Raw genomic sequence first — 17,305 nt, 5'->3', positions numbered from 1 at the left:
ACCTCGATACAGTGTGGGTACAGATCTACTGGTACCCTATTATCATTTAGGTGGTACATTATATGAAAGGTTTGACAACCACTGCCTTACAATAAACCATGTAGCCAAATTGCAAGCTCACTGTTTATGTTATTTAATACATTTTCTGGCCTTATTGCATTGAAACTGATTATAGCACACACATTACAGCTCTGATGAAGATATCTGATTGGATGTGAAACATTGGCTTTAAAAAGCTAAGTGAGTCAAGTTTAAGTTTAGCTTGCTGATAATATTAGTCTCATTATAACAGATTTGGGTTAATTGAACCCACATTAAAGACTAAGAGAGATGTTAGTTTAGTACATTTATTCAGCTAAAGGAAATACCAACATTTTCAAGATCTTGCAAATCCCCTGACCCAAAATAAACTTCCATTCAATCCTGTTATGGTCAAAATATCATTCAAATTCCCTTCATTTGCAGAAAAAGCCAAGAGACAATGCCATGCTTACTGCAAACCAATACTGTAAGTAAGATTATATAAATATTTAAGTCAAGAAACAAGGGTAGCTTCAGACGAGACAAGTCAGGGCTCACAATTAACAGAAACACAGACGCATAAGCTCCATTAAAATTTCAAATAGACCGCCTAATGCTTGTAGTTACAACAACAGAGCAGATTTTTTTTTGATTACAGTACAATTAAACAGAATACATAAAATCAACATCCTTCTGGTGGTGATACACATTCTAAAAGCTATCGTAGTCCTTCTTGTCCTTCTTGCCTTCTCCTTCAAAGCTGTCCGTGCCGTCGCTGTTGTCGTGGCGACGCTTGCGGCTCGGGTGCACGTTGAAGCGGGGGTTGGTCTGTGGCAGAGGGTCCATCCCCAGGACCTTATGGATCTGACGGAAGGCCAGCAGGCGCAAAGCAAACTGATGCCAGAGACAGAGAGGTGTGGTTAGTGCACTCGTATACTGATACTGACATTAGACGATGGGATTATACACTTTTAACAGAGAAAGGAATAATTCAAGAAACAAAAGCTTAAATGTCATGTTTTAGAGTTAAAGACACGTTTTAAACATGTCCAGCCCAATAACAAGGAAATATGAACTGCTAAAATAATACAATAATCACATGTATTTTTGAACAATGGTAGAGGTCTAATCTACACAGTGTTATCAGGTTTTATACATATTAAGAGTTTTGTTTTTACTAGAACCTGTGATTCAATGTCAGTCACATGATTGGAGACTGATTCATGGACATCAGACAGTTTACCTGGGCGCTCGACGTGATGTCCTCTCTTTGCTGTTCTCCCAGAGGAGCCAGAGTATCCACAGGGTTCTTCTCACAAGGGTCTAACAACCCTGGACCTCCTGGAACAGAGGAAAGTCAAGACAAAGGTCACTCAGAAATCTATGAAACGGCTACATTTGTGTTTCATCCTTATTGCCCACCAGAGGGCAGTGCTGAACGCACTAATTCCCTGCGCATGTGCTCTGGAGAGCATTCAAGATTCATAGAACAGTTACATTCATAACTTTTGCAAGAAACCCTCCTTGCCATTTCTTAACACACTCCATGAAGTTGCTTTCTAATTTGAAAAATTCCATTTTAACTTATACCTGGTAGTAAAATTCCAGAAGAAATGCATTCCAGAACTCGTCTGAGGGCGTCTCCTGGTCCAAGTGGAGCCGAGGCGCTGCTGATAGCTTTTTCCACCAGCAGCTCCATTGCCTGAACATCACAATAAACAAACATAATGATAAATTAACAATTCACAAACACTAAATCCAATTTCTCGATATTCTTGTCAATTTCTTCAAATGCTTTCTCAGCGCAGGAGGGACAACGTCCTCCTTCAATAATATGAACACTTTTAATTGGCTTTACAGGCTTGTCGAGTCCCTCAAAGTACAACACTGTAATCATTATTCTTCACCCCACACTTTCGGAAGGGCCTACAAAAGTAATTCACTACCACCAAGACTCACGCACACACTACATTAGGCAAGATGAGTTACTGCTGCCCTCTTTTATGAGCTGGAGTTGGCATCTGCAGACCAGGTACACTCACCCATCCAGGGAAAGCAGACCAAGTGGGCACACGCTGGCACAGGTCTCTCAGGATGCGGATGATGATGACGCAGGACTGTAGACCATTGGCCCTAGCCTTTTAATGCAGCACAGGGAGTTAGAGCAGGACAATGGCACTTTGAACACATTAGTATCAGCTTTGTCACAGAGGTTCAAACACTACTGTGTGTAATGGAAGCTCCATGTTGTGTATGAGCAAAAATAGCCTACAATCAGCTGCCATTCCCAGTAGTCTTGTACCTCAAAGTTAGTGCCAGAGATCAGAGTTTGCAAGATGCACAAGAAACCAGTTGTTTTCTTGCCATCTTCTAAACCGTGACTCTGCAGGTACTGGAGTACACCTGAGGCACAGGGACTGAGAGAGGAAGGAAATCCACTACAGTCTGTGCTCACAGACCAGCTCTGATATTCCTGTTTCTCTCAATCCCCTTTCTACAAATACAAAACAGTACAAGTCTCAACACTTGGCACACTGTGTGCAGCTTATTGTGCAGCCTTATGGAATTAGCTAACGGGGCACAGCCAAAATACAAGACAAGGATGCCAGTGTTAGATATCACAGTTTTCATAGTATTATCAGAAAATTTAACTAGGATCAGAGAGAGACCAAATGGTAGGATTAAGTGACATCCTTGAATATTAGGTTTGGATTTACTGAAGGTGTCTTATGATAAAAAATAAATGTGTAACGCACAAATTAAAAGTAATCACAGTCTCATAAGGCTACATACAATAAAAGAGTAAAATGATGTTCCGAACCTGGAACCACTTAGCGTGGCGCAGAGCAGCCAGAGCGTCAAGGCAAATTTGTCTGTCCAAGACGTCCGCTGGGTCATTCATCATACCCGAGGTTATATCTAAAAATGGATTTGAAGGTCAAAATATTGGTGAGGAATGGGTGTTTGACCAGGTCAGCAAGCTGCCAGAGAACAAACACATTGCCACACATACCACTTCACCTGGAATGACTAGAAAACAACTTCTGCTGAATACATGTCTCATTCTGTATCATAGGATAGCCTTCCAAATTTATGATGAATCTATTCTTATTGAGGACACCATGCGCCTGCATCAGACCGAAGTGTGCCTAATAAAGTGGCATGGCTGTTAGTAGGTGTGGCAAGGTTTTTGGTGTGTGAGAACGGCTTGGTCAAAAATCCTTCCGGAGCTGTACACAAGTTCTGTTGGAAAAGTTTTCTCTCAAAGATGAAAACTCTGCTGCTTTTATATTGGAGACAGCACTGAGGGATAGGGCACGAGAACTACCAGCAAACAGGTTAGGATACCACTTCATGCAAGCCTACTCAGAAGGCTGGAAAGAAGCAAGACCATTCTTACAGCCTTTACACAAGGACCATTTCAGTGTTTGATTAGCCAGATTTTGAATTTACCCTAAAATCATGTTGCAATTTTTTTTTTTTTTTTAATCATCAACATTTTGTGAAGATTGTGGGCTCAAGGCATAGGCTTATCAACTTTACTGAGAATTATTTGTTTCCTGTGAAAAGTTTTACCTTGCTGTGTAAGATTGTCTTGGATCAAATTGTAACTAAAAAGTGGAATGATACTGTGGGAAACAGAATCACCGCTTTGTGTAACTCATAATTTTGTGTACACGTGTCACTACAAAAAAAAAAAAAACTGAGGCCCTACACACAGGAAACAAAATAAAACCTTAACTAGAAATCGCTAATACAATGCAGACAATGATCATGCTTTTTCAAAGAATAAGAGCATTGAGGATAGTTACTGAGCAACAGGCCCGAAGAGCAGAACTGCTGGCATTCGTTTTGATGTAAACTAGACATAATGTATAGAATAAAAATGACTAAGCTAAGAAGCTAAGAGCAGTGGGTAGAATGAAGGAGGAGTGTGTGTGAGGGGTTTTAAATGAAAGGCGATGGGCAGTGCCAGCAGCGGAGTGCTCTTGAGGTAGTCCACAGTGAGATCAGTTTGTGCAGTGTGGCAGACCTCCTTCAGCTCCGTCCTCACGCATCAGAGGAGACGTCAGCGTGATGTGCACGTTCATCTTGGGCTCGGTGCAGGAGCTCAGGACGATGGCCGCCTCTGACACACACGCCTTCACTTCATATTTGTCTGGAGATACAACCTAGAAAACAAGGAGAACATGGGACCACATCAGACCAGACATTCATCAAGGATCGCGCACACACACAAACAAAGCATCTTTGGGAATATTCATTTCTCCTTAGTAGAATAATTGAATCGTTCATCTGCCAGCTCAGTGTACTCTGAACTTTTATTAGATTGTATTGAGGGTTCATGTCTCTGGGTGCTCTCAGGTTACAGTTTATTCTAGACCAATGTATGTCAGACAATGTGGGCAAGAGATGATGTATTACCGTTAAATGGTAAAGGAAAAATAATACAATATCTGTTACCATATTGCCTGAAATAGATGAATGATTAAATTATTATTAGCTCTGTAGTAAGTAATATTAATAAAACAGTGATTCTAAAAAGAGGTGAGGCATTAGTACTGCAAGCTGCGTTGGGAGGTGCTCCACTATCCGGTTCAGGAGGGTCTTGGTGGGTTTATCGGAGCACAGCAAAACCAGGTTCACATTTTTGTCTCCTCCCAAAAGCAGGCCCTTGGCCAGGACCCCGACTCGCATCACTCCTTTTAGAGTTCTGTAGGATTAAAAGAAAAATACATTAGCTGGTCCAAAGGATATTAACACAATTAGTTCTTTTGTGGGCTTGTGTCTAATGCCTTTTTGTAATTTAACTGTCCAGCGAACCGTATTGAAACACAGAAGGATGGTGCTATTTAGGCTGGGAGAGTTTTTCCAGAGTGTACTATACAGTCTTAATCTACTGTAAGGCTACACTAGTGTTGTCATGAATAGATACTACAATTTCAAACTCAATACTTCAATACTAACAAAATCACTCAATACTCAATGCCTATTAAAATACTACAAAAAAGATTTTAAAAATGCTTTTTAGTAACATTATGAAATTTTCATACACAAAACAATACTTTCTTTAGCTCAGCATGAGGTCTTACATTCATTATGATAACCCTCAAAATTATACTAAAATTTTCAGGAAAGCTAAAACGGTGTCCTGTTAATTGGGATTTTTGCAATATGAAATATCTAGTTTCGATTTTAGTTTTAGTATCAGTGTCTTATTTTTGATATTTTTGACATCCCACACTGACCTGTCTTTAGCCGGAGCCTCCTTCTTGTCCTTGTCCTCCTCTTTGGCTGTGTCCTGTTCACTGATAATGTCTGACACGAGCTTCAGAGCACGTTCTGTGATGGACACAATCTTCTGGATGGACTGTAACTCCTCTTCAGATGGATAGATGACAATGTGCTTTGCCATAACATAGCGGTCATCTGAAGAGTCTGGGCGACGCTGAGGCTGCCAAACACAAAATGCCAAAGAAGTTTCTATTTGTTAAAGCCACAATAAGTAACTATTATGCCAAAAATAAAATGTATGTATGTTTTTTGTTAATTAACTTTTTTATAGAATGTAAGCTATCCCCATGGACAATATTCTGGAGTATGGTTTTAACTTTATCTCCAGAAAGTTACAGAATGTACCTTTCAATTAAGACTAGTTTCATGTGTGTAGATCCCTACCAGCAGTCCTTGAGGCTGCATCCCAGGCATGCCCGGCCTGACCCCCAACAGACCAGGGGGGCACTGCTGAAAGCCGGAGTCGGGCATGCGGCGCCGATCGTCCCAGTGGTGCTGTTCCTCCTCCATACGCCTCCAGTACATGTCCTCCTCATAACGCCTGTACAAGAAAAAGCCCAAGCTCTGGTTAGAATGGGGCTGGGATTACGATGTGGCCACACATGTGATAAGCGTCATTTTATACAATACATCTTAAAAGTATTTAGTACTTTGTTAAACCACTGCATGTGCAAACTTAATATAACTTAATTATCAAGACAGTAATTATGTCAACTGTATTGTATAAAAGAGTTTCCTTACCCTAAACAGGCAACAAAACTTTAAAAATATGTAGTAAAAGATACCAAAAAATACACAGCATATCGATACGGCAGCCCACAATAGCAACTCCCCCCAACTAGATCTCTAGCCAATTACCCAAATGCCAACTATAATCTTAATATGTGTAAAAATGTGTCCAATACTGTTTAATGTCTATAATATGAATGAATGTGTTTACCGCATCTCCATCCTCCAGCGTTCCTCCTCCTCGCGCCGCCTCCAGTACTCTTCCTTCTGCATCTGTTTTCTCATCTTTTCCTCCTGAATCTTACGGGCGCGGATGCTTGGCTTCACTTCCACCTGCAGGTCTGGGTTTACCTTTTTCTGCATGAACATATAAACAGTTTATTCAATCAATCAATTTATTTAATCAAGTTCATTATTACTCTAATCATTTTACAAAGCAAAGGCTATTGGCTCATACAGACATGGTGAGCACTGACCTTGTACTGTAAACGATGGCGCCGGCCTTTCAGGTGCATTTCTTTGGCGTTGGGATCATTAAAACTACATTCACACAGTTTGCAATGAAAACGGATGACTTTGCCTTCATCATTCCGCACCTAAGAAAAGAGAACAAGCAACGTTACAACATGAACAACGTTATGAAAACTATCCCTCTTCACTGAAACCTATTTGTCTGAGAAATTTAAAAAAATCACCTCTTCAACATAGTCATAGCCCACGGGCTGGACCTCGTTCTGCAGAGCAGCCAGTGCTGACGAGGAGAGAGTGTCCATGCTCTCCCCTTTAGAGTCCTGAGCACCCATGGGTGTCAGTGACTTTGAGACTTCACTTTTCATCTCTTCTGGTTTCAGTGTTGTTTGTAACTTATTTCCACCTGTAATGAAACAAATCACAATTCAGTTTTACAGCTGGATCTGGGTCATCATTGAAAAGTTGAATCTGTTCTGGGTGGTAAAATAAAGGTAAGAGTCATACTGCAGTTCAATAACATTCATATGTAAACCCAATGTAAAAAAAACAAAACGTCATCAATCAACCAAAGTAGTATTGTTACTTGCCCACAAAGTTGATCTTGGGGGTGATGACCTTCTTTGCAGAGGTAACAGAGATGCTGGAGGTCGGGCTTTTGCCAGTGCCCACGCTACCGACGATGCTGATGGGCTTCAGATAAGAGGAGGTGGAGGAGGTGGAAGAGGTGGTGGACAGAGAGAAAGAGCTCGAGGTGCTAGAGGTGGAGGTGCTGCTCTTCAGGCCTGTGGCAGAGCTGCTGGACGACAGGCTGGGCTCTGACGAGGGAATGGGTTTCCCCAGTTTAGTGTGAAGTTTCACAACCTGCAGAGGAGGCAACAGTCACTACTGGAGCTGAGAGACAAACAGTAACGCATTTGGAGTCAAACTCTGTGGCTGTATGTCAAACATTTTCACCATGGAAAAATCATCAAAACTGTCCAGTGTGTCCATAAGAGTTTTGTTTTTAGAGGTGCGGTGACAGACCTACCTTCTGGTGCTTGGCTCCTCGGATGTGAGCAGCATAGGCGTCTGCTCCAGTACAAGACACGTCGCAAAGCTCACAGCGGAGCTGGTTCTGTGCTCCTCGTGGGACAGACCCTCCAGAAGTGCTGCCACTGCTGCTGCTCTGAGAAACCTTCAGGGCTGCCTCTTTCTTCTTGTGCTTCTGCCCCTCCAGATGCTCTTTGTACGTCTAAGTTTAGGAAGAAAAAAGTTTTGTCTTTAGAAGGTCTCTCTTACCCTTGTCCAACTGTAGCCTGTGGTAGTGAGTCTTTTAATAAGGAAGGTAAATATGACAGTGCTCACCTGTGGGCCTGCACAGCTGATTTTGCACACATCGCAGTAGTGGATTTGTGGCGGTTTAGGTGGCTGTTTGGGTCGGAGCTGTTTATTTGGAAATGAAGGTTTCTTGGTGAAAGTGTTTCCAGTCCAGGCCGATGTTGCTGCTACAGCGGCCACTGCCTGCTTCTGTTGCTGCTGGTAGTAATTGGAGGCTGCAGAGTACACGGCAGCCTCGTAACCAGAATACGACGTTCCTGAAAGACAAAAACACCATTACTTTAGGCAGTTGAGTTTATTCATCCGTTATATGCAATACATGCAGGGCATCAGGACATGAGAAAAAGATGCAATAATTTAATAACTGTTTTGTATCGTAATAATGATATTGTTACAACATTTTAACATACTTTCTGGCACACAATATTTTCATTAAAATTAAAACAGAAAATGCACATGTATCCATTTACTTTCAAATTGGATCCAAATAAAAAACCCAAGACCAAGTCTAAGGCAGGACTAAAATCTGCCTTTTTTCCCCTTTACTTCCCAAAGAGTACATTTGTGTAAACTTTGTGTTGAGTTTTGATATATTTATTTTCTTGTGATCTCAATTACTGCATCAGCCAATATTGCAATATTGAGATTTTTATGATATATTGTGCAGCCCTACTCGTATGTGCAGAATACCTTACCAGAATATGTGACAGCGCTGGTGCTGTAGGTGGAGCTCTGGGAGTACGAAGGAACCACAGAGGCGGCAGCGGCGACCGGCTGTACTGTAGAGGTGACGGGGTAAATGAAGGACGAGGCTACGGGACTTGGAGCGGCCGGTTTTATCACTGTGACCTGTCGATTCTGCGGCGTCTGTGTGTACGAGCTCGCACACTGACTGTACACCGACTTTGGGGCTGAAAATACAATAACACCAGAGGCCATAAGAGCCAGAAATACAACTCAAAAAGGAAATGAGAATCACACTCTGTACTACATTATTAATGACAGCTTTGGGGCTGACAATGATTTACTTCTTACAATCTTACAAGCTCGTACTTGAGTACGAACCTGTTTGGTAGTAAGACTCTGCCACAGTGGGCTGTGACTGTGCAGCTGCTACACCTGCAGATGCACTGGCCTGTTGGTAGTACTGTTTACTGTCATAAGCTACAGCAGGAGCAGTGGAGCGAACATACGAGTACGAATCCTGCAAGGAAAAGGATCAAATATATTAGTTAAAACAGGTTCAGTAAAACAAAACAATGTGCCTTTGTATCACCTCTTAAAATGTAACTTTGTTTACCTGATAGTTCTGTGAGGTGACAGGCGGAGGAGGAGGAGGGACTTCTGCTTGCCTCTGAGTGTAGGCGTAGTCTGTGGCGGTGTGAGTGGGCTGGTAGCCTCCATAAGCAGCAGCTGTAGCAGCAGCCACAGGGCGAGCTACAGCCACTGTGGCGGCTGTGGGAGCATAGGCAGCGGCCACTGTGTGGGCCGCCACTGGAGCCTGGTGCACTGTGTAACTGGCAACTGTGGTGGGGTGAGTATAAGCTACTCCTGCGGTGGGCTGCTGACTGCAACAAGACAGACACTAAATCATTCTCTATACACTCCACAACCACCCACACACAAAGTATATATATTCATCTGGCCAGACAGATAAAAAGGGGGGAGATATTGATTGCACTCAGGGGTATTAGCAGTTTAAATAACCTCCTATGTAAATAAAGACATTTTCCAGGGGAGGAGGAGGAGGCAAGACATTGTTCTCAGTCAGATCACTGGTTGAAGTAAAGCAATTGTAGATGGTGCAAAATCCAATATTTTAATGATCTGATATAATTGACCATCTTAAACAATATACACATGTGAGGAGTGTTTTGTACATGAGTGACCCGTAGCTGTATATATGAACTCATGTTGGTTGACAGGGCTCTGGTGCATGGTGCTAATGTTTTGATGGCTATGTGTGAGCGTCCCCGTGTTAACTGATGATCAAGCGAAGATGTAGTGCGAGTCTACAAGGTCAGCCCGTCCATATAACAGCAGCCACAGTAATCTGTTGTGACGGTCCGTATGGAGGGCTCCTGCAGTATTATGGGAAGATAAGCGCCCCCTCCCCCAGCTCCAACAATGGTGCTGGTCTGACGCACTGGATCACTTGACACTTGCACAAGGATCGGTGCAGAAAATAACGTCCATATCACTCTTAACAATAAGAAAAGGATGAACAAACCTGTACTGCGCGGCAGCGCCAGGGGTAAAGCCAAAATAATTCCCGGTAGCCATTTTGGCCTCTTCCCCAAGCCGGCTGGGCACTGCAGAGGACAGTGAAGCTAAGCTGTTAGCACAGGCTAAATAGGGCTTTCAGTTTTTAACACGGACTCATAACAGATTGCAACAAATACATTCTAAATCATTATCTCTTCTTCAGCAATAACATATAAAGAGTACTCACCATAAGTAAAAGAAACAACTGGACAAATTGGAATCATTGGCTCCTTGTGTTCCACCGACGCCCTGTTCGTAAACCAGCCTTTACTGACTACCCGGAAACCTGTGAGTGCGCATGCGCAGCCTCCAGCAGACTGCACCAGGGGCGCATCCCATTCCTGATGCTTGTGCCTGTTTGCCTCCTTCAACTTTACTCCTCATTATAGCAGCTGTAAAAGTCTCGCTCTGAAAAGAGGAGAGAGACGAGGTGTTTGCTATGGAGAGATTCACAGTTGGTGTACTGAGGAATAGCCCACAGCAGGCTTTGAGGATAGCACAATACAATACAATACAATACAATACAATACAATACAATACAATACAATACAATACTACAATAATAACATTTTAACCATTGGAGCCGTAGTGGCATATTCGGTTACCACTCTCCTGCCACTGTGCAGCCCGTTGAAATATCTCGATGCACTGTTCTTGTGTCCCTGATTCTTCGCTCGCGTTGTCCATCCCGGGACATGAAAAGGCCATCCGGTATAACCATGTTGACCATATGCACATAGGTCTACCCATGATACGTTTTAATTATTTGGTTATGTTGTACTTGTTGCCAAAGTTTATGTTGACAGCCGTTCTAAAAGAGACAGGTTAGGTAGTTTTGTGAAGTTGTCACTAGAGGGCAATATAAGCCTGATAGATCAGTTATATGGCTACGACGTGGTCCCTGGGGTGTAGTCAATACAATAAAAAATATGCAGAGATATATTGGTCTTTTATATATACAGTGTATAATATAAAACAAAACAACGTGCCTCTAGTTTCGGCTATAAGACCCGCAAGCTATTATTGTGCAAACCTATAAAACTAAATCTATGATACCACAGTGTGTGATATTCAGTCAAACCAGCTCAGTGCTCACTGTTTCTAAGTGTCAGTGAGGTGAAAAATAAGGTTATGTCCCAAACTAATTACAGTCATACATCACATGTCACGCCCCTCTGAGCTTCTCAGTCACACGACACGCTGTAGTGGTAAAGGTAGAAGAGATCAGCCCTTTGTAGAGGATATACTTTGATCCATGGTTGACAACAGCTGAAAATGTATAGTGGGTGTTACTGAAACATGACAATAGATGTGATTAAAACATTTACTCAGCAGCCTTCACATTCAGATTTCAAGTATTTAGAGGAGGCAAAATCAGCGCAGCCTCTACTCTACAAAGCCTCTTTCTGCCACCACAAAAGCAACATAAGACACATGGAGACTGGCCAGACGTCCTTTGGGTTTTGAAGTATTTTCAAAAGACTCTCTCTAAGCACAGCCATTTGTGAAAGACACTTTACTATTAGATTTGCCATGGAGGAGAAAACATTCATTTCAAATAATTTACAAAGAAGCAATTGTGTTTAACTGGTGCCTGGTGCTTTCTCAAATGGGACTATGCACTAGTTCGAAATAAGGACAAATCCATGGAAGACAAAAATGTAGATTCAAATCCAGCAAATAGTTTTTATGTTAATCAATTGCAACTTATTTTTTATTTGCATTTTTATATTTTTTCTTGAGCAGAAAGATAGAAATCTGTGAAACGCATTTAATTATTTTGTGTTGTAACGTTTTGCAAGGATGCTGAAATCAGTTTAATCTAATAAAAAGTGCGAATCTCTAACTCACAATAGGCTGCAATCTAAAAAGTTTTGTGACATTGACTGCTCCTCTGCAGCGGTCCATTGCCCAAACCACAATGACATTGGAGTTTGAGTTTGGGTCGGACAGACTTTTGGAGCAGTCTGCCCTCCTGACCTCCTCTCGGCGCACTGCAGTCTGATATCATTGTTATTACTGAGGCCTTCAGGGATGACCACTTTTGACATTAAAGGTCAGAGGTCAGCAGACAGAGGATGCGCACGTGTTCTTCATCCTGTCGGCCATTTTAAGTTTTCATGCCTGACTGATATAGATTTCAAGGTGATGAAAAGTAGATTTGTGGCCTTGGCAATCTTTTGAATTGTCAAAAGTCATCAAAATGTCACATATGAAAGGAAGTTATATTTCGCAAAATTGCCTCCTGTGAGCTTCAAACCATGTTAAAATGTTGTTGCTTCATCAAATATAAATCTAGAGCTGTGTTTTGTTTCCTTCACACTCATTTCAGTAACCCTTTATTATGAGTCTATCTACATCTCCAAACTCAAAATGTTCCTCCGTGTGCAGCAGTACCTTTTACCTTTAGTTCAGTAAAGATTGGCGATTCCAAGGCAGAAATTGTCCAAATTATTCTAGTGAAGGTGTGTGGAGTTTAAAAACACAGTGGAGCACTTCCTGTATGGCATTAAGTGTTTTCTGTTTGCGAGATGAACACAGCCTAAATATGCAGGATTTGTGTGTTAAAAAAAACAAAACAAAACACAACTCTAGGTATGCTTTTGATGAGGAAATAATATTATAACATAGATCATAAAATAAAATTGTATAATATGGGCGCTTTACGAGAAATATTTAAATTCAGAATCTTTTTTTTTTTTTTTTGAGTCGAGTCTTACGCTCAAATTTGCCACAGCTTCCAGCATAAATATCTTAGACAGTAGTTTTGGTTATCTGTTATTCTAATATACCTGCACCAAGACACAAAAATGTAGTCAAGTCTTTTTCGAGTCTCTGCAGTGGCGTATCTGACTGCTGGCTCTATTCAAAGTGTCTGAATGCCATCATCCATCTCTTCCTCCCACACCTCTCTCCTCCTCCTCTACTCCTCCTCCTCCTCCTTTTGGGCTGTTTGCTTGTGTCTGTGCAGTGCCGAGATAGACAGTCACAAACACACACACTCGCACGCACTATGACAGCACATTAGCATTTCCAGGCTTCTGCTGCAAATGACTGTTTCAGGAACTTTGTATTGTGTTTAGGAAAGCAGTCTTGCACATGTGGGACCATCAAAGCGTTCAGATGGAGAGCGTTATAGCAGAAAATGCAGTCTCAGTTGACATACTATAGAAGATGGTATTGGATTTCCACAGGCAGAAATGTTATAACAATGGTGTAGTTAATGTTGCTAGTCAAAGCATATTAATCCAGATAATTTACATAACGCTTTTTTTTTTTTCTCCTTTATGCAATCTCGTCGTTTCTCTGAGCAGCACCTGGCTACAGTGCATCACATAACAAAACGCAGCCTCTTTCGGGTCACCCAGGGGCGCCGCTGCCCACCCACCTTCTCCCTCCTCATCGCCGTGGTAACCAGCTGATTTTTAGGACCCCTCTGTGAACGCTGCATTTCAAAGCACTTATGTATTTGGAGAGTACAGGTGCTGTTGAGTTTAGACCGGCGGAGAGGTTCATGGGTGCTCAGACTGAGAGTGGGTGTTCACATTTTCAAAGTTAGTTATTCGAGTTCAGTTAAACTTATATTGTTCAGTCATTGGTACAGAATGTGATGAGGAAAAATCACTTCATATAATTGTTCACATTTATCTAGTGCTTTTCCACATTCATTAGGCATTCTGTTATACAAAGGCAAAAGGCAGTAACACAAGGTTTGGCCAAAAATGAGTTATTGTCATTTTGGGGGTATTTGAGACCTCCTTTGACACGTGAATAAATATCATGGAAAATATTGAGCTCAGAATTGGCCTTTGACCCTTATTTGGCAGTTGCTGTGCTCCGTCTTGTATCATGTGCCAAAAATAAGGAGTCGTGCAGACACAGTTACAGTCTTTTTCCTTTGCATGACTTCTTATTTTTGGCACATGATACAAAAGTTGAGTACAGAAACTGCCGTAGAGGTCAATTTTGTGCTCAATATTTTTCGCATACAAATATTTCTTCATTATAGCAATTAGTTGTCAAAGTTCGGGAGCCCTACCTATTGTCAGCCCCCACAGTGGAGTGTTTAAAGTCTCGTCTCACTTTTAACACCACATGAGCTGTGTTTTTTATTTATTTTATTTATTTTCAGTGTATTTTTATTGGTTTTATTTATTTATCGCTATTCCATGATTTTGCTCATATTTTATTTTACTGGTTTTATTATTTTAAGACTATTATGATTATTTTAGTAGTAGTTTATTTTATCATTTTGTTGTTGTTGTTATTGTTATGTAATTGTGCAGCACTTTGGAAACTGTTTGTTAGATAGAAAGAAAAATGGATTGGATTGAATATTATACTTTTGTCTGGACAAAAAAAAGAAACTCTGGAGTCATTTTTCTCAGTTTTACACTCCGGCGAGGGCAGTATTCCACATGTGTGTCTTGCTCAAAGACGCAATAACAGTATGCACCTTTGTGAATGAACATTTGAGATGCTACAGGCTTTTTACACCATATGTGGCAGCAAATGTGGCAGAAGACCTTCCAGAAGAAACACTTTGAGGGAATGAACCATTTCGTCACCGACTGAAACACCAGTAAGAACTAGGCCTTTGGTGTTGTGTTCACCTGGCGCCCCCTGGAGGCTGCTGTGATGCTGCAGGACACAGATGATGGACACTTTTGGCTCTTCAAACTTCCCTGACACAGATCTGTTCACCCCACCTGACCAGCCCTCTCGTTAAACTGCATTGAGACCTTTGACTGAGACACAAAGGTGCAGTGTAAATGTTGCTGCAACAAAACTTAAACTACCCTCAGGATTAATAAAGTCTTTGTGTCTCTCTGTGGATCTGTGGACACTGCATTTTACACACTTCTGTATATATGGTCCGGTTTTAGTCTCGTAAATGTGCTTACAATGGGTCTATGAGGTGCATGCATTTGAAGTTATAGCTGTGGTTTACAATTCAGGACATTTTCCCTTTCTTTCATTTCTTCATTTCTCATAACATTTGCATTATGATCTTCTCCAGTATTCCACCTTCACAGCCATAAACCAGCCCACAGCTCGGTGCTTATGTGTGCATTAGGAGGAGGCACAGTGGGCTAAGGCTTTATTTTATCTCTCATTTTACACGTCAAATGGATCTGAGGTTTTACAGATGCCAAAAGACAACTTCAGGCACTCTAGGGCCAGCAAATTTCAAGTTATTCATGTGGGCGACTGAGTGTTCTCTAAAAGTGGTTTATAAAAATGATTTTGGGTATCATCCGGAGGCAACAATTTGAGCTGTTCAAAAATATCAGGTTCAGATATTTTTTTCGTATGAGACAGATCCCTGATAGTTAATCCAGTTAATCTTTTAACAATATTTTTGGGGTGTAAAAAGTTAAATTAGAATTAGAATCAATGTACGATAGTTAAAGGGCCCATATTAGACTATCCTGATCTATCTTATAATGTTGTTTCCTCATCACAAACACACCTGGATTTGTGTTTCGATTCATTCACACATGTTTAACATACAAGCCCAACATATTTAGGCTGCCTTCTTTTCTCAAACACAAAACACTCTATTCTACCTCCAACTTGTGATGTCAGGTTGAAATACACTGTGTTTTAAAACTCCATACACCTTCACTAGAGTCATTTGGATGGTTTCAACCTTGGAATTGCCGAGCTCTACTGAACTAAAGGGAAAAGGTAGCTGTTAACTTGAAAATTGAAAATTACCTCTACACTGAGCTTTGCAGATGGAAGAATAAAGGATTACTCAAACATGTGCGAACAAAACAACTCGAGACATATTTTTTATTAAGTAACAGCATTCTAATATTGCTTAAAGCTCTTAGGACTCAATTTTGTATAATATAGAACCTCACCTCCCAGATTCTTAGCCAGGCTGGTGCTACATAGTGCAACTAGGTCAGGAATTGGAACACACCAAACGGTTTGCAAGAACCTTGGAAGTGCAAGTCCAGGCACCAGCCAATGAGCGAAGAGCCATATATTCTGTTCATTCATCAAGGATTTAAAGCTGGAACAAAGAGAATGTTTGGTGAATTTTATCAAGGAGAAAGACGTTATAGCCCTTCTTCCTACGAGATTTGGGAAAAGCTTTATATACCAGTTAGCCCTGTTAGTTGCACTTTACATACATCACGACCAAATAGCAGCGATTGGTTAAATGAAAAACTACCCACCTACCGTCGAGCGAACTTCTAACTTCGAAATTCTGATGCTGCGAGATCAGACAGTTTCCACGAAGTGAAACGAGCTCATGAATCAGGCTAACAGACTTTTACTTTGAGAGGCGTTTTAGTGCAGTAATATAGAAAAAGACTACCAAGTAAATGAAATCAAGATACATTTTATTATAACATTGGTACCACATACAATGAGTTGCATAACATCAAAATCTCCCATGTGTTTGGTGTGGTACTCCGACAGTACAATGTATCACGAGGCCCATCATTACTTAATTATTACTTAGTTTGGACGGGGGCCCCATTTAGCTTAAAGTCCACTGAACACTTAAAACTACTGTGAGATTCACTATGTGCGAGCTGTTCTTATCTACACTATATTCCTCCTATATGCCTGATGATGACTGACGTATGTTGTATTATTGGAGAACAAGGTGACACGTGCGTTACAGGAAGTCAGTCAGAACTCAAAATAAATAAATAAATTAATATATGGACAGAATAGGGACTTACTGGCCAAAGAAAGGAACCAATGATCAACAGTTTACTATCACTTAAAGGTGCATTGTGTACCTTTTCTGGTGGAGGGTCCATCAAATGCTTTTCTCTGTGGAGAGGTTACAGCTTTGTCAGGAATGTTTCATAGTATAATATTAAACCTTTTTATCATCATGAAGACTAAACCAGACAAGTTACAGGTCAGATCTGTGGAGAGGTGACCCTGCTCATAGACAGAGCGCCTGTTTTTCTAGGTATAAGATGCTTCTGTTTAATGTCATACTGTGGAACATTCCAGCCAGAGCAATGACATCTCCATAGAAACAAGTAGGTGATGGGCCCTAGTGCACCTTTTAGGCGAGACAGTTCTAAAAACAAAAATCTAAAAGTTGGAGGTATCTATTTCAAACGTCTGCTAGAATTCATTGACATAAATGTAAGAAACAAATGTATTACAAGTTTTTCATCATGTGATGTTTCATAAAAAAATAAATAATTTTACGTGTAAAAACGGC

At 41.1% G+C, this 17,305-nt stretch overlaps 1 protein-coding gene across 2 annotated transcripts; it reads right to left on the bottom strand.

Annotated features, from left to right (window-relative positions):
- Positions 1-333: 333 nt before the first annotated feature.
- Positions 334-10,410, bottom strand: zfr (zinc finger RNA binding protein). 2 transcript variants are annotated; one of them, XM_020932304.2, is made up of 20 exons: positions 10,286-10,410; positions 10,064-10,145; positions 9,134-9,401; positions 8,899-9,037; positions 8,529-8,744; positions 7,861-8,090; positions 7,544-7,747; positions 7,104-7,377; positions 6,741-6,919; positions 6,522-6,641; positions 6,257-6,402; positions 5,701-5,857; positions 5,271-5,476; positions 4,585-4,735; positions 4,055-4,193; positions 2,843-2,940; positions 2,064-2,159; positions 1,612-1,723; positions 1,265-1,362; positions 334-915 (listed from the first exon to the last, which is right to left on the bottom strand). In XM_020932304.2, the coding sequence occupies exons 1-20, from the start codon at positions 10,320-10,322 to the stop codon at positions 733-735; spliced, it is 3,135 nt and encodes a 1,044-aa protein (XP_020787963.1). In that variant the 5' UTR covers positions 10,323-10,410; the 3' UTR covers positions 334-732. The 2 variants fall into 2 exon arrangements, with proteins under 2 accessions (XP_020787963.1, XP_020787964.1); XM_020932305.2 differs by lacking the exons at positions 334-915; positions 1,265-1,362; positions 1,612-1,723; positions 2,843-2,940.
- Positions 10,411-17,305: the final 6,895 nt, after the last annotated feature.

The sequence above is a fragment of the Boleophthalmus pectinirostris genome, unplaced genomic scaffold, assembly GCF_026225935.1.
Source record: "Boleophthalmus pectinirostris isolate CB_2022bp ecotype Guang Dong unplaced genomic scaffold, ASM2622593v1 HiC_scaffold_4, whole genome shotgun sequence".
NCBI lineage: Eukaryota > Metazoa > Chordata > Actinopteri > Gobiiformes > Gobiidae > Boleophthalmus > Boleophthalmus pectinirostris.
This window is presented reverse-complemented; position numbering and strand designations above follow the sequence as displayed.

Coding starts and splice junctions, on each gene's coding strand:
- zfr (XM_020932304.2), bottom strand. CDS start 10,322: ATGATTCCAATTTGTCCAGTTGTTTCTTTTACTTATG. Junction 6,403..6,521: donor GCCATCGTTTACAGTACAAG/GTCAGTGCTCAC, acceptor ATGTTCATGCAG/AAAAAGGTAAACCCAGACCT. Junction 4,194..4,584: donor ACCTCCCAACGCAGCTTGCA/GTACTAATGCCT, acceptor CTTGTTTTCTAG/GTTGTATCTCCAGACAAATA.